General features: G+C 45.9%; 1 protein-coding gene and 1 long non-coding RNA gene across 3 annotated transcripts in view; one reads left to right on the top strand and one right to left on the bottom strand.

Moving 5' to 3' along the window:
* CORO1C (coronin 1C) overlaps nucleotides 1-2,682 on the bottom strand; it is a 76,293-nt gene extending 73,611 nt beyond the window's left edge. The window contains exon 1 of one of the 2 annotated variants that reach the window (XM_025889339.2): nucleotides 2,545-2,682. Coding sequence is in view for 1 of the 2 variants with exons in the window: in XM_025889338.2 (XP_025745123.2) it covers nucleotides 1,638-1,698 (61 nt within the window). In the remaining variant the exon portion in view is untranslated. Of the gene's footprint in view, nucleotides 1-1,637; nucleotides 1,751-2,544 lie in introns of those variants that run through there. The other variant, XM_025889338.2, reaches the window with a different exon arrangement.
* Nucleotides 2,683-3,341: 659 nt separating this feature from the next.
* LOC141370619 (uncharacterized) lies at nucleotides 3,342-13,584 on the top strand. The gene is made up of 3 exons (XR_012374810.1): nucleotides 3,342-3,480; nucleotides 13,144-13,267; nucleotides 13,370-13,584. It is a non-coding gene; the product is annotated as an uncharacterized lncRNA (long non-coding RNA).
* The last annotated feature ends 1,587 nt before the right edge of the window (nucleotides 13,585-15,171 follow it).

Genomic DNA, 15,171 nt, shown 5'->3' with positions numbered 1-15,171 from the left:
TTGGTGGGGAACCCGCTTCTCCCTCGGCCTGCTGCTCCCCTTCTTGGGCTCTCTCTCCCTCTGACAAATAAGTAAATACAATCTTAAAAAAAAAAAATCTGTTTCTAAAACACCAGTTTGTGACAAATCAAAGAATTAAGAAATAATTTGCCATTCCCAGTTACATAACTGAGAACTGATAATTCACCCTTTTGAACATTCCATTTCACAGACATTGGAGTGATTCTCATCCTCATGGCTGGAGTGGATCCCAAAAGTGACAGGTGCATTAAACATAAAATGTAAATCAAAAAACCCAACAGTGTTTAAAAAGTACTATGTGCCACCATGAATCTAATCCTGAACTACATAAATAGACATAAATGCTGATTAGCAATCTGCAGGCAAAGTAACAAATGAACATGAAAAATTCAACGCTGTGTGCAGTGTGATAGCTCACTGCTATGTGTCCATTAAAATTCATCAGGCTTCAATGTACCTTCCACGAATAATCAAAAACAAATATGGATAAGGCACATTCTGCATTTGTCAAAAAGGTGTGTACCCTACCTTTATACTGATCTTTGTTCAATCCTCAGTACACATGACTATCCCTACCACAAAACACGGCATGTCATGGACGCCTAACATTTAACAGAATCCCCCGTTTGTTTGTTTTTTTCAATTCCCCCCCCCAGTAGTTATGCAACCTCTCAGACCCAAAGGTTACTACTAGACTTCACATCCTAACACTGTGTCTCTGAAATGTACCTCCACTCAAAAAAATAAAAAAAAATAAAATAAAAATTACCTTCAAGTTAGTTTTATATACAAAATCAAATCCAAAACAGATTTTTCCCATTTCTTCAGTTTCACCGGGAATGCAGAAAGTGAAGTTATATAAACAGATATCTATTTGCCTTCACAAATGAACAGACGGTACAAAGCAACTGCTTATACTTAATCATGTTTTTGTCTATTCTACCAGGCCCTGGTGTCAGGAGAGAGTTCTGCCAGATAAGGACAATGAAATGCATTATTATATAGAGTGACTAAGAGCCCTACAAGTACTGTTTTAGAATGTAATCCCAGGCAGGACGGCTGTGGTAAAAGGGCCTAATATTTTGTGATAACTATTACCAAAAGTAAAGGCATTGGCCACCCAGTACCAATTTAAAAACACGCACTACATTCATTTCTATTTAAATGTCTTACAGGAAAGAAGGGCCTTTGTATCTTCCTATCCTGGGGGAGATGAACAACTTGCAATTTGCTTCTGACACTGAATCCCACGTTTGCAACATGTAGAGCAAGTACTTCAGACACCACAAAACAAGGGCAGCCAACATTAAGGCCAAATATAGGATGTGATTCTAAACCACGATGCAGTAAAGCCTATGTTTCCTTTTCCAGCGATCAAAACCCTTTGAACACTCCCAAAAAAGGACGGCAGGGCCAGCGCCTCCCTCCAAGAGGAAGCCCCTTTCTTCTCGGCTCTCCCTTGCAGCCTGCCACTTCCCCCAACACATTCAAATCATTTGAGAGACCGAGGGCTGGTGTGTGCGCGCCTGTGTGGACAGGCGGGAGAGCTGGGTTGCTGCATTTCACCCTCTACATCCGACCTCACCCCCAGTCATTTAGGCGCAGCGGAGCCCCACCTGCACCTCGCTCCTTTTGACTGCGTCCCTCGCCAGCTGCTCCGCTATTAGGGGAGGACATCTCTGAATCACCGGGTTCACTCCGATGCTCCAGGCCCCGGACCCTGCAGCGTTCCGGCTCCGTTCTTCCTCTCCCAACCCCCTTTCCAGTCCCGGCCCTCCCAGCCCGCCGCTCCCACCGCCCGGCTCATCCCTCTTCCCAAGCCGCCCCCGCCCACATTACTCCAGTTCTAGCCGCGCCCCGCCCTTCCCGACCCCCGAGCTAGATCTTCAGGGCCCGGAGGGGCCCCGCACCCACAGCCAGCCACCCTCAGGCTGGACCGCCGCCCTCGCCCCTCCCACGCAGGGCCCCAGCCCGCCCTGGCCCCACGTGAGCCCGGCCCCTGCCCACCCCCCACCCCCGACCCACGGGCTCCCTGGGGCGGCTCAAACCCCGCCCCCAGGCCCAGCGCCCCGGGGCTCGGCGCCCTAGCCCCGAATAGCCCCTCCCCACTCCAGACCCCACCCAGCCAGGCGGGTCTCCAACCCCTAAAACCCTTCCCCCGGCAGCTCCGCCCCACCCGACCCGCGGTTCCTCACCCCGCCGAGAGGCGTCTGAACCCCCGAAAGCCTCCCCTGGGCAGCCTCCTCCCCACAGGGACCCCGGTTCACCCTCCCCAGGCCAAGCGGTTCCGTCCCGAACCTCCCGCGAGCAGCCCCTGCTCCAACCCGCTGCACACCAGCCGGGGGAGGGGGGCCCCGGACCAAGGGTCCGCCCCGCGCGCGCCCACCACAGCCCACTCCCCTCCACCGAGCCCTGCTCCACATCCCGCAGGCTCCTGTCAGCCGGCGCGCCGGCACATGCTGAGAGGACCGGTCGGCCCGCCGGCTCGCTCACGAGCGGTCCCGCCAGGCGCGCGCTGCTCACCAGGGCCGAGGTGCCTGAGGCGCCGCCGCCGCCGCCGAAGTCCCCGCTGCAAAGCCGGGCGAAGCCTCTAACCGCTGCCGCCTCCCGCCTGGCACTGAGCGCCGCGCGGAGGAGGGGCGCGGGCAGCCGCCACAGCCTCTGCCGCCGCACGCAGGCCCCGCCCCCGCGCCGCACCGCGCCCAACCAAAGGGTCCGCGGGCTGCGGCCCGCCACGCCCACTTCCGGAAGGGGAAGCCCGCTTCCCACCCCTGGTTCCATGCCCCACTCTCGTTAGCGCCCCCTCTGGTCTCGCCGAGGGATGCCGGTTCGCTGCGGAGGAAGGCGGTACCCAAGCACACGCACCGCCCACTAGTCAACTAGCCGGAGAGCCACGCCCATGGGCGCTCCTGAGCCACGCCCGCTGCTCCTCAGAACCGGGAGCGGCGTTCTTAGAGCTCCGCCCACTGACCCGCTTTGCTCTGCAGGGCCACATCGCCCGGCTGCTCAACGATTCTTCCAGAGCCCCTCAAAACCGGAACATCAGCTCCTCTGAGCCCGCCCACTGCCCCATCCAAACCCTTAGCCGGCCTCCTGGCTCCCTAAGCCCGCCTCCCCGCCCATTGCTTCCGAACTGGCCCAACGGCGCCACGAAACCCCGCCCCGCTGCTAGAAGCCCCACCCGCGGACCCCAACCCGATTCTCGGCGTCACAAGCCCCGCCCACTGCCTATCTAAATCCTTAAATCTCCAAGCCCCGACCGAATTCTCGAACTCCCGCCTTTGCCGTCCGAAGTTCCGCCCCTGCTCTCCATCACACCCTCCCACCACCACCTCCCGGGACTGCTAGCGCTCCAGCCCTCCCTCCACTTTCCATTGTCGCATTCCCAGCACTGGGTGGCTGCCCCTGGGTGGAACACGCCACTCCACACGGAGGTCCCGTCTTGACCCCATTTCGCAGGTGAGGAACAGGGTTCTTCCCTTCCTTGTGCTGGCCAAAGTCCCTCACCCGTTTGCTCCATAGCTGGGCCGCGCAGGCCAAAGAGCAGCGGAGTCCCAGCTTTGCCACTGTCAGACTGTGTGTCCTGGGTCAGTTCCCTTCACCTCTTCGGGCCCGACGTTCCTGATCTTTAGCGTGAAGTTCTCCTGTTACTTGCCAGAGCCCCTTTCGAAAATACCAAGTTCTGAAATACCAAGATTTGGGGAAACTGGACCTGAGGAACTGAATGAACAAAGCAGGCCCGCCTAGGGCTGGTTACTTCCCAAAGCAAGGCATCTTTGCTGTTCACGGGGTGGGGTGGGGGGGTGATTTTTGATTTTAAGCCTTAGCCTCAGAAATCTGTGTTATGTAAATTATGGCCCACCTGAACCAAAAGAGCTATAACAGTAACTTACCTATCCTCTCTAGGCCTCAGTTTCTTTATCAGTAAAATAGGGACTGTAGCAGCCACTCCTGGAAGGATTCCCTGAGCTTAGTAATGCACTTGGCAGGGTGACTAACTTGTGATGAGCCCTCAACAAATGGTACCTGATGCTGCTACTGCTGGGCCTCAACAAAGTGGAGGGGTGAGTTTCGTTTTGCCTTCAAGCAGCCACTAACAGGAGCTCCCTTTCCACAGCAACACTTGGCTACTAACGTCGTTTAAATGAGAGATGAAGTTGGTGAAGCACCTGATGCAGTGGCAGGCATTTGGCCACGCACAAAAACCACTGGCTGTTATCATGATTCCTATTTTTAGTGAAGCAAGGGCATTGTTAGCAGCGGAGTTCTGAGTGGTTTGGGGGAAATGACGGTTGATGCAAGTGCTTTGCGAAGGAACCGGGAACCAAACTGGCTTACTCTTTGGAAACAGATTATTGTTAACATTTAACATCGCTTATATATGTCAGGCACTATCTGAGTGCTTTGAACACAGAATCTCCTGAAATTCCTCCAACAATCCTGTGGCTACAAAAACAATTCTTTTTTCTTAAGATTGTATTTATTTATTTGAGAGAGAGCAGGAGCAGGGGGGAGGGGCAGAGGGAGAAGCAGACTCCCCACTGAGCAGCTGGACAGATGACTCGGGGCTTGGATCCCAGAACCCCGAAATCATGACCTGAGCCAAAGGCAGATGCTTAACTGACCGAGCCAGGTGCCCGTACAAAAATGATTCTTAATCCCCATCTATAAAGGTGAAGAAAATAAGAAGTTAATTTAATTGCTCAAGGTCACACAACTTGAGCCAGGCAGAGCTAAAGGTAGAACCCACATCCCTCTAATGGCAGAATCTGCACCCTCTGCCAGTTAGTCATTCCATTAAACTGCCTCTATGGCAGCAAGAAAGAATAGAAAAAACAGGGACTTTGGATCCTGGTGGCCTTCGAGCTCTTCTACTTACCCACCGTGTGACCTTGGGCAAGTCATATTCTCTTCTCTGGGCTTACTCTCTTTATACAGTGGGGTTCATCCAATTGCTTACTTCAGAGTGGGGTTTTAAAGATTCAAGGGTCTAAGATTCAATGAATTAAGGCACGGCAAAGCATCCAGCACAGTGTCTGTCACACAGCAGATGTTTAAAACTTGTTGATTCACGGGGTGCCTGGGTGGCTCAGTTGTTAAGCGTCTGCCTTCGGCTCAGGTCATGGTCCCAGGGTCCTGGGATCGAGCCCCGCCTCAGGCTCCCTGCTCCGCGGGAGGCCTGCTTCTCCCTCTCCCACTCCCCCTGCTTGTGTTCCCTCTCTTGCTGTGTCTCTCGCTGTCAAATGAATAAATAAAATCTTAAAAAAAAAAAAGAAAGAAGAAAAAGAAAAACTTGTTGATTCACTTACCCCAGTTTTTTCAATGATGAAATTAGAAGCAAAATTTTCCATGACACCCATTTCCCCTAGATGACACCACCAGAGAGCAACCACGGAATACACTGAGAAAGAAAGTTCCCGAGGCCTTTGCCTTCCAGGTGCCTGTTTCAGTTCCTGGGTTGGAAGTCGTGATTCTTGCACAAGAAACAAGGCCACCTCACCACCCCACCCCACACCTGCCCTGAATGTGGTCAGCTTAGAGCTGCTACTCCCAGAAATAGCAGGAAGATTGTGTAACCCTTTGCTGGGAGAAAACCCCGCGTCTCCCTGTTCTTGAATCCACAGCAATGCCTTTGTGAGCCTGAAGGTAATGAAGTTACCCTAGTTCTGCCCAAGCTGGCTCTTCAATGAAAGGACTCCGTCCAGGTGAGATGCTGGATTTTAGAAACTTTTGCCAGTGGTTTCTGAAGTGACCTAAGACGTGTGCTAGATGAAGAGGAATTGAATGATCAGGAAAAATAAGAGGGATTCCAAACGCTACACGCTACAGGTGCACCAGCTCACGTATGCCGAAGAAAGGATTATGAGGCCTGCATTTGGAGCTCCTCAGCACATCATGTTTCTGGTTTCTCTTTGTATCAAATGGGGACATGAGTCTTGGGTTGCCCGGGCAACCTGGAAGCTGAGTGAATTAGCCCCGTGGAAGCATTAACAAATAATAATATTAAATACATGAGAGACTGGAAACTCCTAGAGTAATCTCAGCAGGCAAGACCCCTAATTGAGTGACAGAAGAGGACAAAGCTCAAAGAATATTAAAATTCACGCTACCTCAATAAATCTCGATTCTCACTGCTTTGAGTACCTCTTTCTGCAAACTAGGAGCTGGAAATGAGTGGCTACAGATGGATTGCCTTTTTTATTTTATTTTTTAAATTTTTTAAAAAGATTTTATTTATATGACAGAGAGAGAGAGAGCGCACAAGCAGGGGGAGCAGCGAAGGGAGAGGGAGAAGCAGGCTCCCCGCTGAGCAAGGAGCCGGGCGTGGGGCTCAATCCCAGGACCCTGGGATCACGACCAGAGCTGAAGGCAGACGCTCAGCGGACTGAGCCACCCAGGCATCCCTGGATTGCCTTTTTTAAATTAAATTTTTTATTTTGAGATAATTGCAGATTCACATGTAAGTGTAAGAAATAATACAAAGAGATCCTGTGTACCCTTTACCCAGTTTCCCCCAGTGGTAACGTCTTATAAAATGATAGTACAATAGAACCCAGATGTTGACATTTGATACAGTGGAGATACAGAACATTACCAAAACCACAAAATCACGGCCCCCTTTCATAGCCACACCCACTTCCTTCCGGCCCGCCTCCTCCTTAACTCCTGGCAACCACTCGTCTGTTCTCCATTTCTCTGTCATTTCAAGAATGACAAATGAAATGATATAGTATGCAGCCTTTGGGGATTGGTTTTTTTTTCACTCAGTATAAATTTCTGGAGATGTACCTAGGTTGTTGCATGTATGAGTAGTTTGTTCTTTATTACTGCTGAGTCATGGTCCACGGTATGGCTATATCACAGTCCAACCATTCGTCCCTTGAAAGACACCTGGGTTGTTTCCAGTTTGGAGCAGATTATTACCAAAAAAGCTGCCATAAACATGATAAACACTCATGTTCAGGCTTTTGTGTAAACATAAATTTGTATTTCTCTGTGAAAAAAAGCTGCTGCATAGTACAATGGCTGGGTCATATGGTAATTGTATGTTTAGTATTGTAAGAAACTGCCAAACTATTCTCCAGAGTGTCTGTACCCTTTTATACCCCTATCAAACAGAAATCCATATGTGATCCAGTTTCTCTCATCTTCACCAGCATTTGGGGTTGTCATTATTACTTATTTTAGCCATTCTGATAGGTATGTAGTGGTATCTCATTGTGGTTTTAATTTGCATTTCTCCGATGGCTAACGATGTTGCAATCTTTTCTTAAAAAAAAAAAAGATTTTATTTATTTATTTTGAGAGAGAAAGAGCAAGTGCAGGGAAGGGGGACCAGGAGAAGAGGGAGAGAAGCATACTCCCTGCCGAACATGGAGCCAGATGTGGGGTTTAATCTCACGACCCTGAGATCATGAAGTGAGCCAAAATCAAGAGTTGGATGCTTAACTTACTGAGCCACCCAGGCACCCCTGAAATCTTTTCATATGCTTATTTACTATCTGTTTGTCTCTTCATGTCTTTTGCCCATTTTTTTATTGAACCTTCTGTATTTTGACTGTTGAGTTTTAGAGTTCTTTATATGTTCTACATACTAGTCCTCTTTTGAATATGTGGTTTCCAAAATTTTCTCCCAGTATGTAGTATTTTTTTCATCCCCTTAATGTAGTCTTTCATGAAGAAACTATTTTTAATTTTGATATTCAATTTGCCAGTTTTCCTTTTTTGGATCACACTTTTGATATTAAATCTAAGAAGTCCATGGGCAAATTATTTTTTTAAGTTTTTTTTCCTGTTCTAGCCTATTACTCTGGTGGGTTACACTGATTTTTGAATATTGACCTGGCCTTGTATTCCTGGCATAAATTCCACTTGGTCATGGTGTATAATTCTTTTTACATGTAGCTGAATTCTATTTGCTAATGTGTTTTTAGGCATGTTTGTTTTTAAACTAATGAGAGATATTGGTCTATAGTTTCCCTTTTTTGTACTTTTGGCCTGGTTTTGATAAGGCAGAGTAACACTGCCTTAATAAAATGAGGTGGGACATGTTTTCTTCTCTTCTATTTTCTGGAAGAGATTTTGTAGATTGCTGTTAATTCTTTAAATGTTTGGTAGGTTTTTCCAGTGAACCCATATGGCTCTAGGCTTTTTTTGGGGGGGGGGGGTAGCTGTTAAATTACAAATTCAACGTCCTTAATAGTTATATTGCTATCAAATTATCTATTCCATATTGGCCCATTGTACTTAAGCTGTCGAATTTATGTGCATAGAGTTGTTTGTAGACTGTTCTTATTATCTTTTGATGTTTGCAGGGTCTGTAGTAATAGTTCCTGCTTCATTCCTGATGGGCGTCTTCTTTTTTTCTTGTCTTCTTGGTTAGTCTTAGAGATTTGTCAATTTTGCTGATCCTTCCAAAGAACTACTCATTTCATTGATTTTCTCTACTGTTTTTCTATTTTCCATCTCACTGATTTGTGCTCTTTATTATTTCCTTCCTTCTGCTTGCTTTGGGTTTATTTTGCTCTTTTTGTTCTAGGTTTTTGAAGTAGGAACTTAGATTATTGATATGAGACTTTATGTATTTAGTACTTCATTTGTAATATATGCATTTAGTACTATAGAATTCCTTCTCAGTAGTGCTTTAGCTGTGTGTCACACATTTTGATATTTGTATTGTCGTTTTCATTCAGTTCAATGTATTTTTAAATTTCCCTGAAGACTTCCTCTGTGACTCATGAATTATTTATAAATTTGTTATTTAGTTTTGAGGTGTTTGGAGATTATCCTGTTATCTTTCTGGTATTGATTTCTAATTTGATTTCATCATGATCAGAGAACACACAGTATGGTTTATTTAATTCTTTTAAATTTGATGAAGTTTCTTTTTTTTATAATTTTCATCTTAATTAAGTAGATGTCACACCCAACGTGGGACTTGAATTCATGACCCTGACATCGAGAGTCACATGCTTTTACCAATTGAGCCAGGCAAGTGCCCCAAAGTTTTGTTTTTGTTTTTGCATTTTTATAAAACTTGAAAAAAAAATAGTATTTCAAACTGCACAGTCACCAGATGTACATAGTTATCAAAAATGCACACACTTCACTTGGAATCTCCTAAGTTGCTTTTTTATGGTCCAGAATATAGTCTATGTTGGTATGTGTTCTGTTGTGGTTCAACAGAGTATTCTACAAATGCCCATCAGATCCTGTAAGTGGATAGTGTCCTTGCTGATTTTTTCTTTTTGTCAAGTTGTTTTTTTGATTGTTGAGAGAGGAGTGTTGAAATCTTAAACTATAAGGATGGATTTGTCTGTTTCTCCTTTCTCCTTTCTTCTATCAGTTTTTGCTTCACATATTCTGCAGTTCTGTTGTTTGGTAGATCACATTTAGGATTGTTAGGTCTTCTTGGTGGATTGCCCTTTTATCATTACAGAGTGTCCCTCTCTGCCTGGTAGTTTTCTTTGCTCTGAAATGTACTTTATCTAATATTAACATGGCCACTCCTGAATTCTTTTGATTAATGTTTCCATAGTATATGTTTTTTCCATCCTTTTACTTTCAACCTGCCTATATTGATATATTTGAAGTGAGTCTCTTATAGAGTGCATGTTGTTGGTTCATGTTTTTTTAATCCAATCTCCGTCTTTTAATTAGTGTATTTAGACCATTTACATTTAAGGCAATTATTGGTACATTAAAGCTTAATCTGACATTTTGTTTTGTGCTTTGTGCTTATTCTACTTTTCATTTGTCTTATTTTCTTCTTTCTGCTTTCTTGTGGGTTACTTGAACTTTTTTTTTTTTTAGAATTCCATTTTGGTTTATCCCTAGTATTTTTGAGTGTATCTCTGTTATAGCATTTTTAGTGGTTGCTCTGAGTATTATGTGATAGATAGGATAAGCTTATATTTATATTATATAATTAATAATATTATATATAATATATAATATAATATATAATATATATAATAAATATATATTATATAATACTTATATTAGATATAGTCTATGTAGATATAGATATGTTCACAGTCTGCTGGTGTCATTCTACCAGTTCAAGCAAAGTACAGCAAACTTATTTCCTTTTATGTCCCCTTTGTTTGTAATATAATCATCTTAAAGATTTTCTCTACATACAATTAGGACTATATCAGATGGTGCCAAAAGTCCTGCCTCTTTATTATGGCTTCTCTGATGTCACCCTAGAGGAGAGAGACAAGCACATCATTTCACCAGATGGGGGTGGAAATCCAGACTCCTCCTGTGGTCTCCATTGACACCAATGGGGTGACAGCCTCATGACCACCCAGTGGGGAACATCCCCACTCCCTACTCAGCCTCCTCTGACACCACCTCATTATGTGGGAGCATCCATGAGAAAATGGTTTGCACACTTGGCTCAGGGCCCAGCCCATGCTAGGGGCTGAGTCCATGCACGATTGCTATGATGGACTGAGCTGATGGTAGAAGCCCTGGGGTAATGACTGGCCCTGCTACCAGTCTTCCTCGCCCTGTGATCTTGGGTGAATCACATCACCTCTTGGGGCCTCAGTTTCCTTATCTCTTCACTGGGAGAAAAAAATGATGCTAACCTGAGATTATGTTTGTGAGAGCACCTGCCACAGATCGTTAATACAAGTGAATACTATAATGGAACTGGTACTTATTAAGCACTTACTTACTGCTCACTAGGCCCAGTGTTACCAACTGGCCAGGCACTAGCTCAAGGAATATTCATCCTAAACGGATGAAAACTAATATGGTTTTTTTTTAAATCTCCATTTTACAGGGGAAACTGAGGTTTGTTGTTGCACAATAAGAGCTAACTGATACAAACTCAAAAGACCTCAGTAGGGCTATTCTACTTAAGCTCAGTAATTCCATTCTCAGAAATTTATCTTAAGGCCATAATCATGGTTGCATGCAAAGATACAGTTAATTGTCATTATTTACTATTGTTGTACTCTATAATAAAGTCACCACAAACACTTCATTAGTGAATACTGAGTCCTTGCCCCTAGAGGAAATACAGGCTAGGTTCCTGCAGGCCGCTGGTCACAGCATTTTCATCAACCAATCAATATTTAACCTTGTTTTATGTGTATTTCTGTTTGAAGGCACCTTATTTAATATATACATTGTTCATTAATGTGTATTTATATAGTTGATTCATTAACATTGAACTTACCCTATAACTCATGTCTGAACAAAGCTTATCTAACACAAGCATTTTCTCCCTAGGGCACATCGCAGCCTCCTCACCACATAGGAATCCCAGACTGCACTGGAGCCCTACACTTGGGGCCCATTTTAAATAGCAGATCATACCCTAAATGCACACAAAGGCTAGAAATGCACACAAATACCAAGTATACTGTGAAAGGACACTTGCTTACATTACAAGAGCTGAAACGAGAAGGCAGAACGTTGCCTAGTTCGACCTCAGCCGGCAGTGTGTGTGCTGGATGATTAACATTTTCTCCACTCTGTGCACACGCGTGCCCACAAATGACTAGAAAAGCACTCCAAGTGTGGCTTTTGGGGCTGCAAATAAATTTTAATAAGCAGCTGAATTTGCAAATATGGAGTCCACAGATAATGAGGATTGACCATATATGTGTAGGGACATTTATTGCTGTTTGCTCTGGAAACAACCCTGGTTGGAAACAAGAGCGGATAGGTAAATACAGTCCAGTGCAGTAACTGAACGGAACACAATAAATGAGGGATATGAACAGAAAGAAGGGCTGAGGTCAGGCACTGGAAAGAATGAACAGCAGCCAAAAATGTCCGTACCTCATCCTAGAGGCAAATAGGACTTCCCAGAATCCAACCTCTGCCTTCCTCCTGCATGAGGTCTGTGGTCCCTGGCCCCCACATGCCCAGGTAACATCTGTAAGGGACTGGTTTGTCACAAACCATGGAATATGGCCTCAACCTTATCCCCTTGTGAAGCCTGACTATTCCTAAGTCCATGGGGAGCCACAGGTTGTTAAGCAGGAAATAGAAAAGAATTTTGTGGAAGACGATTGGTTGCTTAATGATATGTAAGGCTGGCCCAGATGTGCTGTTAAGGGAAAAAGGCAGGTCCAAAAGCAGTTATGTCTCATTTCTACACACACACACACACACACACACACACACACACACACACACACACACAAAGAGAGAGAGAGTAATAGAAATTATCTCTGAATGGCAGGATTCAAGTTATGAGTGAGTTTCCTTTTTCTATTTCCTGTTCTCTATTTTCTCATGTTTCTGTGAAGGGCATTCGATGGCTTGAAATTTTAAAATGTCACCTTTTCGAAGAGGGTGAAGGAATTCTGTATATTCAAGGTGTTCTGTCAACCCCAAGCTCCTTGAAGATTTTTCAAAATTCAAATACAAATCTGGGTACAGAAAAACACTCGTTCACCCACGTAAATCCTGTTGCCGAGGCAATAAACCTTACAACTGCCTGTATCATCTACAGCAGCGTGAGCTACAGCTTCCAAATTCTAACTTGTCCTGTGTTCCTCCCCTCACCAATCAGATGCCTCTGGCTCACATGATAAGGGGGTTACTGTTAATTGACAGCAATGATAAAGGCTTAGACCAATGGTTCTCAACTGGGGGCAATTACACTCCCCACCTCTGCCCCCAAGGTACATCAGCCAATGTCTGGAGACATTTTTGGTGGTCACAACTATGAGAGTGCTACTGGCATCTAGGGAGTAGAGGCCAGGGATGCTGCTAAATATCATGCAATGTACAGGACAGCCTCCATCCCACCCCACAACGAAGAAGTATTAGGCCCCAGATGCCAACAATAGCGAGGTTGAGAAACCCTGTCTCAGACATGGGGAGATTTACTGTCGTACTGCGCTCAGGGTTTTACAGGAAAAATCTCATGCGATCCTCACAGCAATGCTGGGAGATAGGGACTGTAATCGTGCCTGTTTTACAGAAGAGGAAACTGAGGCTTTAGGAGGGGAAGGAACTTGAGACTATACAGCTCTATCTTGCATGTTTCTGACTTCAGGGCCTGCCTTACTCCCCTCCGCAGCCTCTGCTTCCAAATTGCTGAGTTATTGCTTTTTTTTTTTTTTTTTTGGTACTTATGGAAACTTCCAGATAGAAACAAAAGCAAAGCAACCAGCTGAGCGAACCCACGTGTTCCCACTCTCCAGCCTCAGAGCTACACTTGGGACTTCCAGGATGCTCTCCTGCAGAATCAAGAATCCCTGAACACGTCAGGGTAAATCACATCAGGCTTGGAGCAGTTGGGGTGGGGGTACGGTGGGGGGCACAGGGGCTCCTCTCTCAGGTGGTTTGGAATATGTTCCCTTTTCCTTTACAGGTTTTGATCATAGCTCCCGTCAGCTAATGGCTTTCCCAGCAGGAGAGCGAGGTAGATCATCTGCTTTCTCCCCAAGGAAGTGCCACCTCCTTTGCTGCGAGGTGTGAGAAAGTGATTTCTCCCAAAGGCAAGCTGAAAAGGGGGAGCAGCCCTCTGAAACAGAGGGACTCCTGCCACCAGAACTGTCAGTGGCAGGAAGGCATCATTTGCCCAGTGGGAGCCAAAGCATCTCCCACTCTGTGTCTGCACGCATACACCAGGGCGCCAATATCTTTGATTCAAACAAACGTTCTTTGGTTTCTGCTTTGCACCAGGCTCAACTGCACTCTAGTTTTGGACCACAGACAGCAAGCAGGAGTCAGCTGGCTTCTTTCAAATGAGGCCAGACCTTCATGGTCGGACAGGAGAAACCAGGTTTGTAACCCAGATAGAGGCTTCTCTTAGCTCCATTAATGTTCGAACTGAATTACATGTGCTGGGGAAAACATTCACAGGGATGGCTCTGACCATGAGCTTTGGAATCAGACGGCCCTGGGTTCTGAGTCCAGTTGTTTCAAGGATTAACTGTGTGACCCTGGTTAAATGATCAACTTTTGTGAACAACAGTTCCCTCACCTGGAAAGTGAGGATTATTCATTCAACATGTTTTGAGCCCCTACTAAATGCCAATAAGTGATTTCTTTTTTTTTTTTTTTAAGATTTTATTTATTTATTTGACACAGAGAGAGAGACAGCGAGAGCGGGAACACAAGCAGGGGGAGTGGAAGAGGGAGAAGCAGGCTTCCTGCCGAGCAGGGAGCCCGATGTGGGGCTCGATCCCAGGACCCTGGGATCATGACCTGAGCCGAAGGCAGATGCTTAACCAACTGAGCCACCCAGGCGCCCCGAATAAGTGATTTCTGTTAACTTAGTTACTACTGAGAACCACGTCCTTTTTCATTTGTCCTTCCCAATACTCCTGGCGGGGACACTGAGGTAAGATTGCAAAAATGGCTACAAATTATTCTCTTCCATCTAGACACGCCCCGTGCAGTTGCTCTCCACTCTGACTCAGCCCTTTACCATGGGACTGCTTTGGCCAATGGGACATGAGCAAACATGACACATGCAAAGACTTGCAAACTGTTTGTGTGTGGAGCTTACCTTCTCTTGCTGTACTTGGACCCCAGCCACCATGTGAAAAAGCCCAGGAAGAAGAAGCTAGCCTGCTGGATGATGACAGTCCTATGACCCAGACACATCCTGTCACCCCCACCCAGCAGCCACCAATCAGACATTTGAGTGAGGACACCGTAGACCATCCAGCCATGATCAACCTTCCAGCTGAACATAGATGCAAGAGCAAACCCGCAACCAAGCTAAATAATATATGTTGCTTTAAGCCGCTAAGACTTTCAGGTGGTTTGTTACATAGCAGTAGGTAACTGATACATAGCCCTTATCCACCCACTTTACAGACAAGGAAATGGAAACTTGGAGAAGCTTGCCAAGGCTCAGTCTCTTTCTCCTACACCATGCAATGAGGCCCCCCTCTGACATCTCTAGCCCCTAAAGCAGGACCAATTATTAATAAGACAGCAGATGAGGTGAGGACTGTATTCACTGCCTCCGTTCAGTGGCTTGCTGGGAGACCCTGGCTATGCCCTTGGCCTCATTAGCTTGGTGGACATATAATCGACTGCTCGGAAGCTCTGTGGAAATATGTCCAGCCTGGAGCATGGCGGGAAGACCCACACACCAAGCTAGAGAACGCAGGCTCTTTGAGAACCCACGACTCATTGGGTAGGGGAGACCCAAATGTT

Source organism: Callorhinus ursinus, unplaced genomic scaffold (genome assembly GCF_003265705.2).
Source record: "Callorhinus ursinus isolate GAN/ISIS: 27379988/994484 unplaced genomic scaffold, GSC_fseal_2.0 scaffold41, whole genome shotgun sequence".
NCBI classification, from domain to species: Eukaryota; Metazoa; Chordata; class Mammalia; order Carnivora; family Otariidae; genus Callorhinus; species Callorhinus ursinus.
Note: the sequence above shows the minus strand (reverse complement) of the source record. Positions and strands in the feature narration are given on the sequence as shown.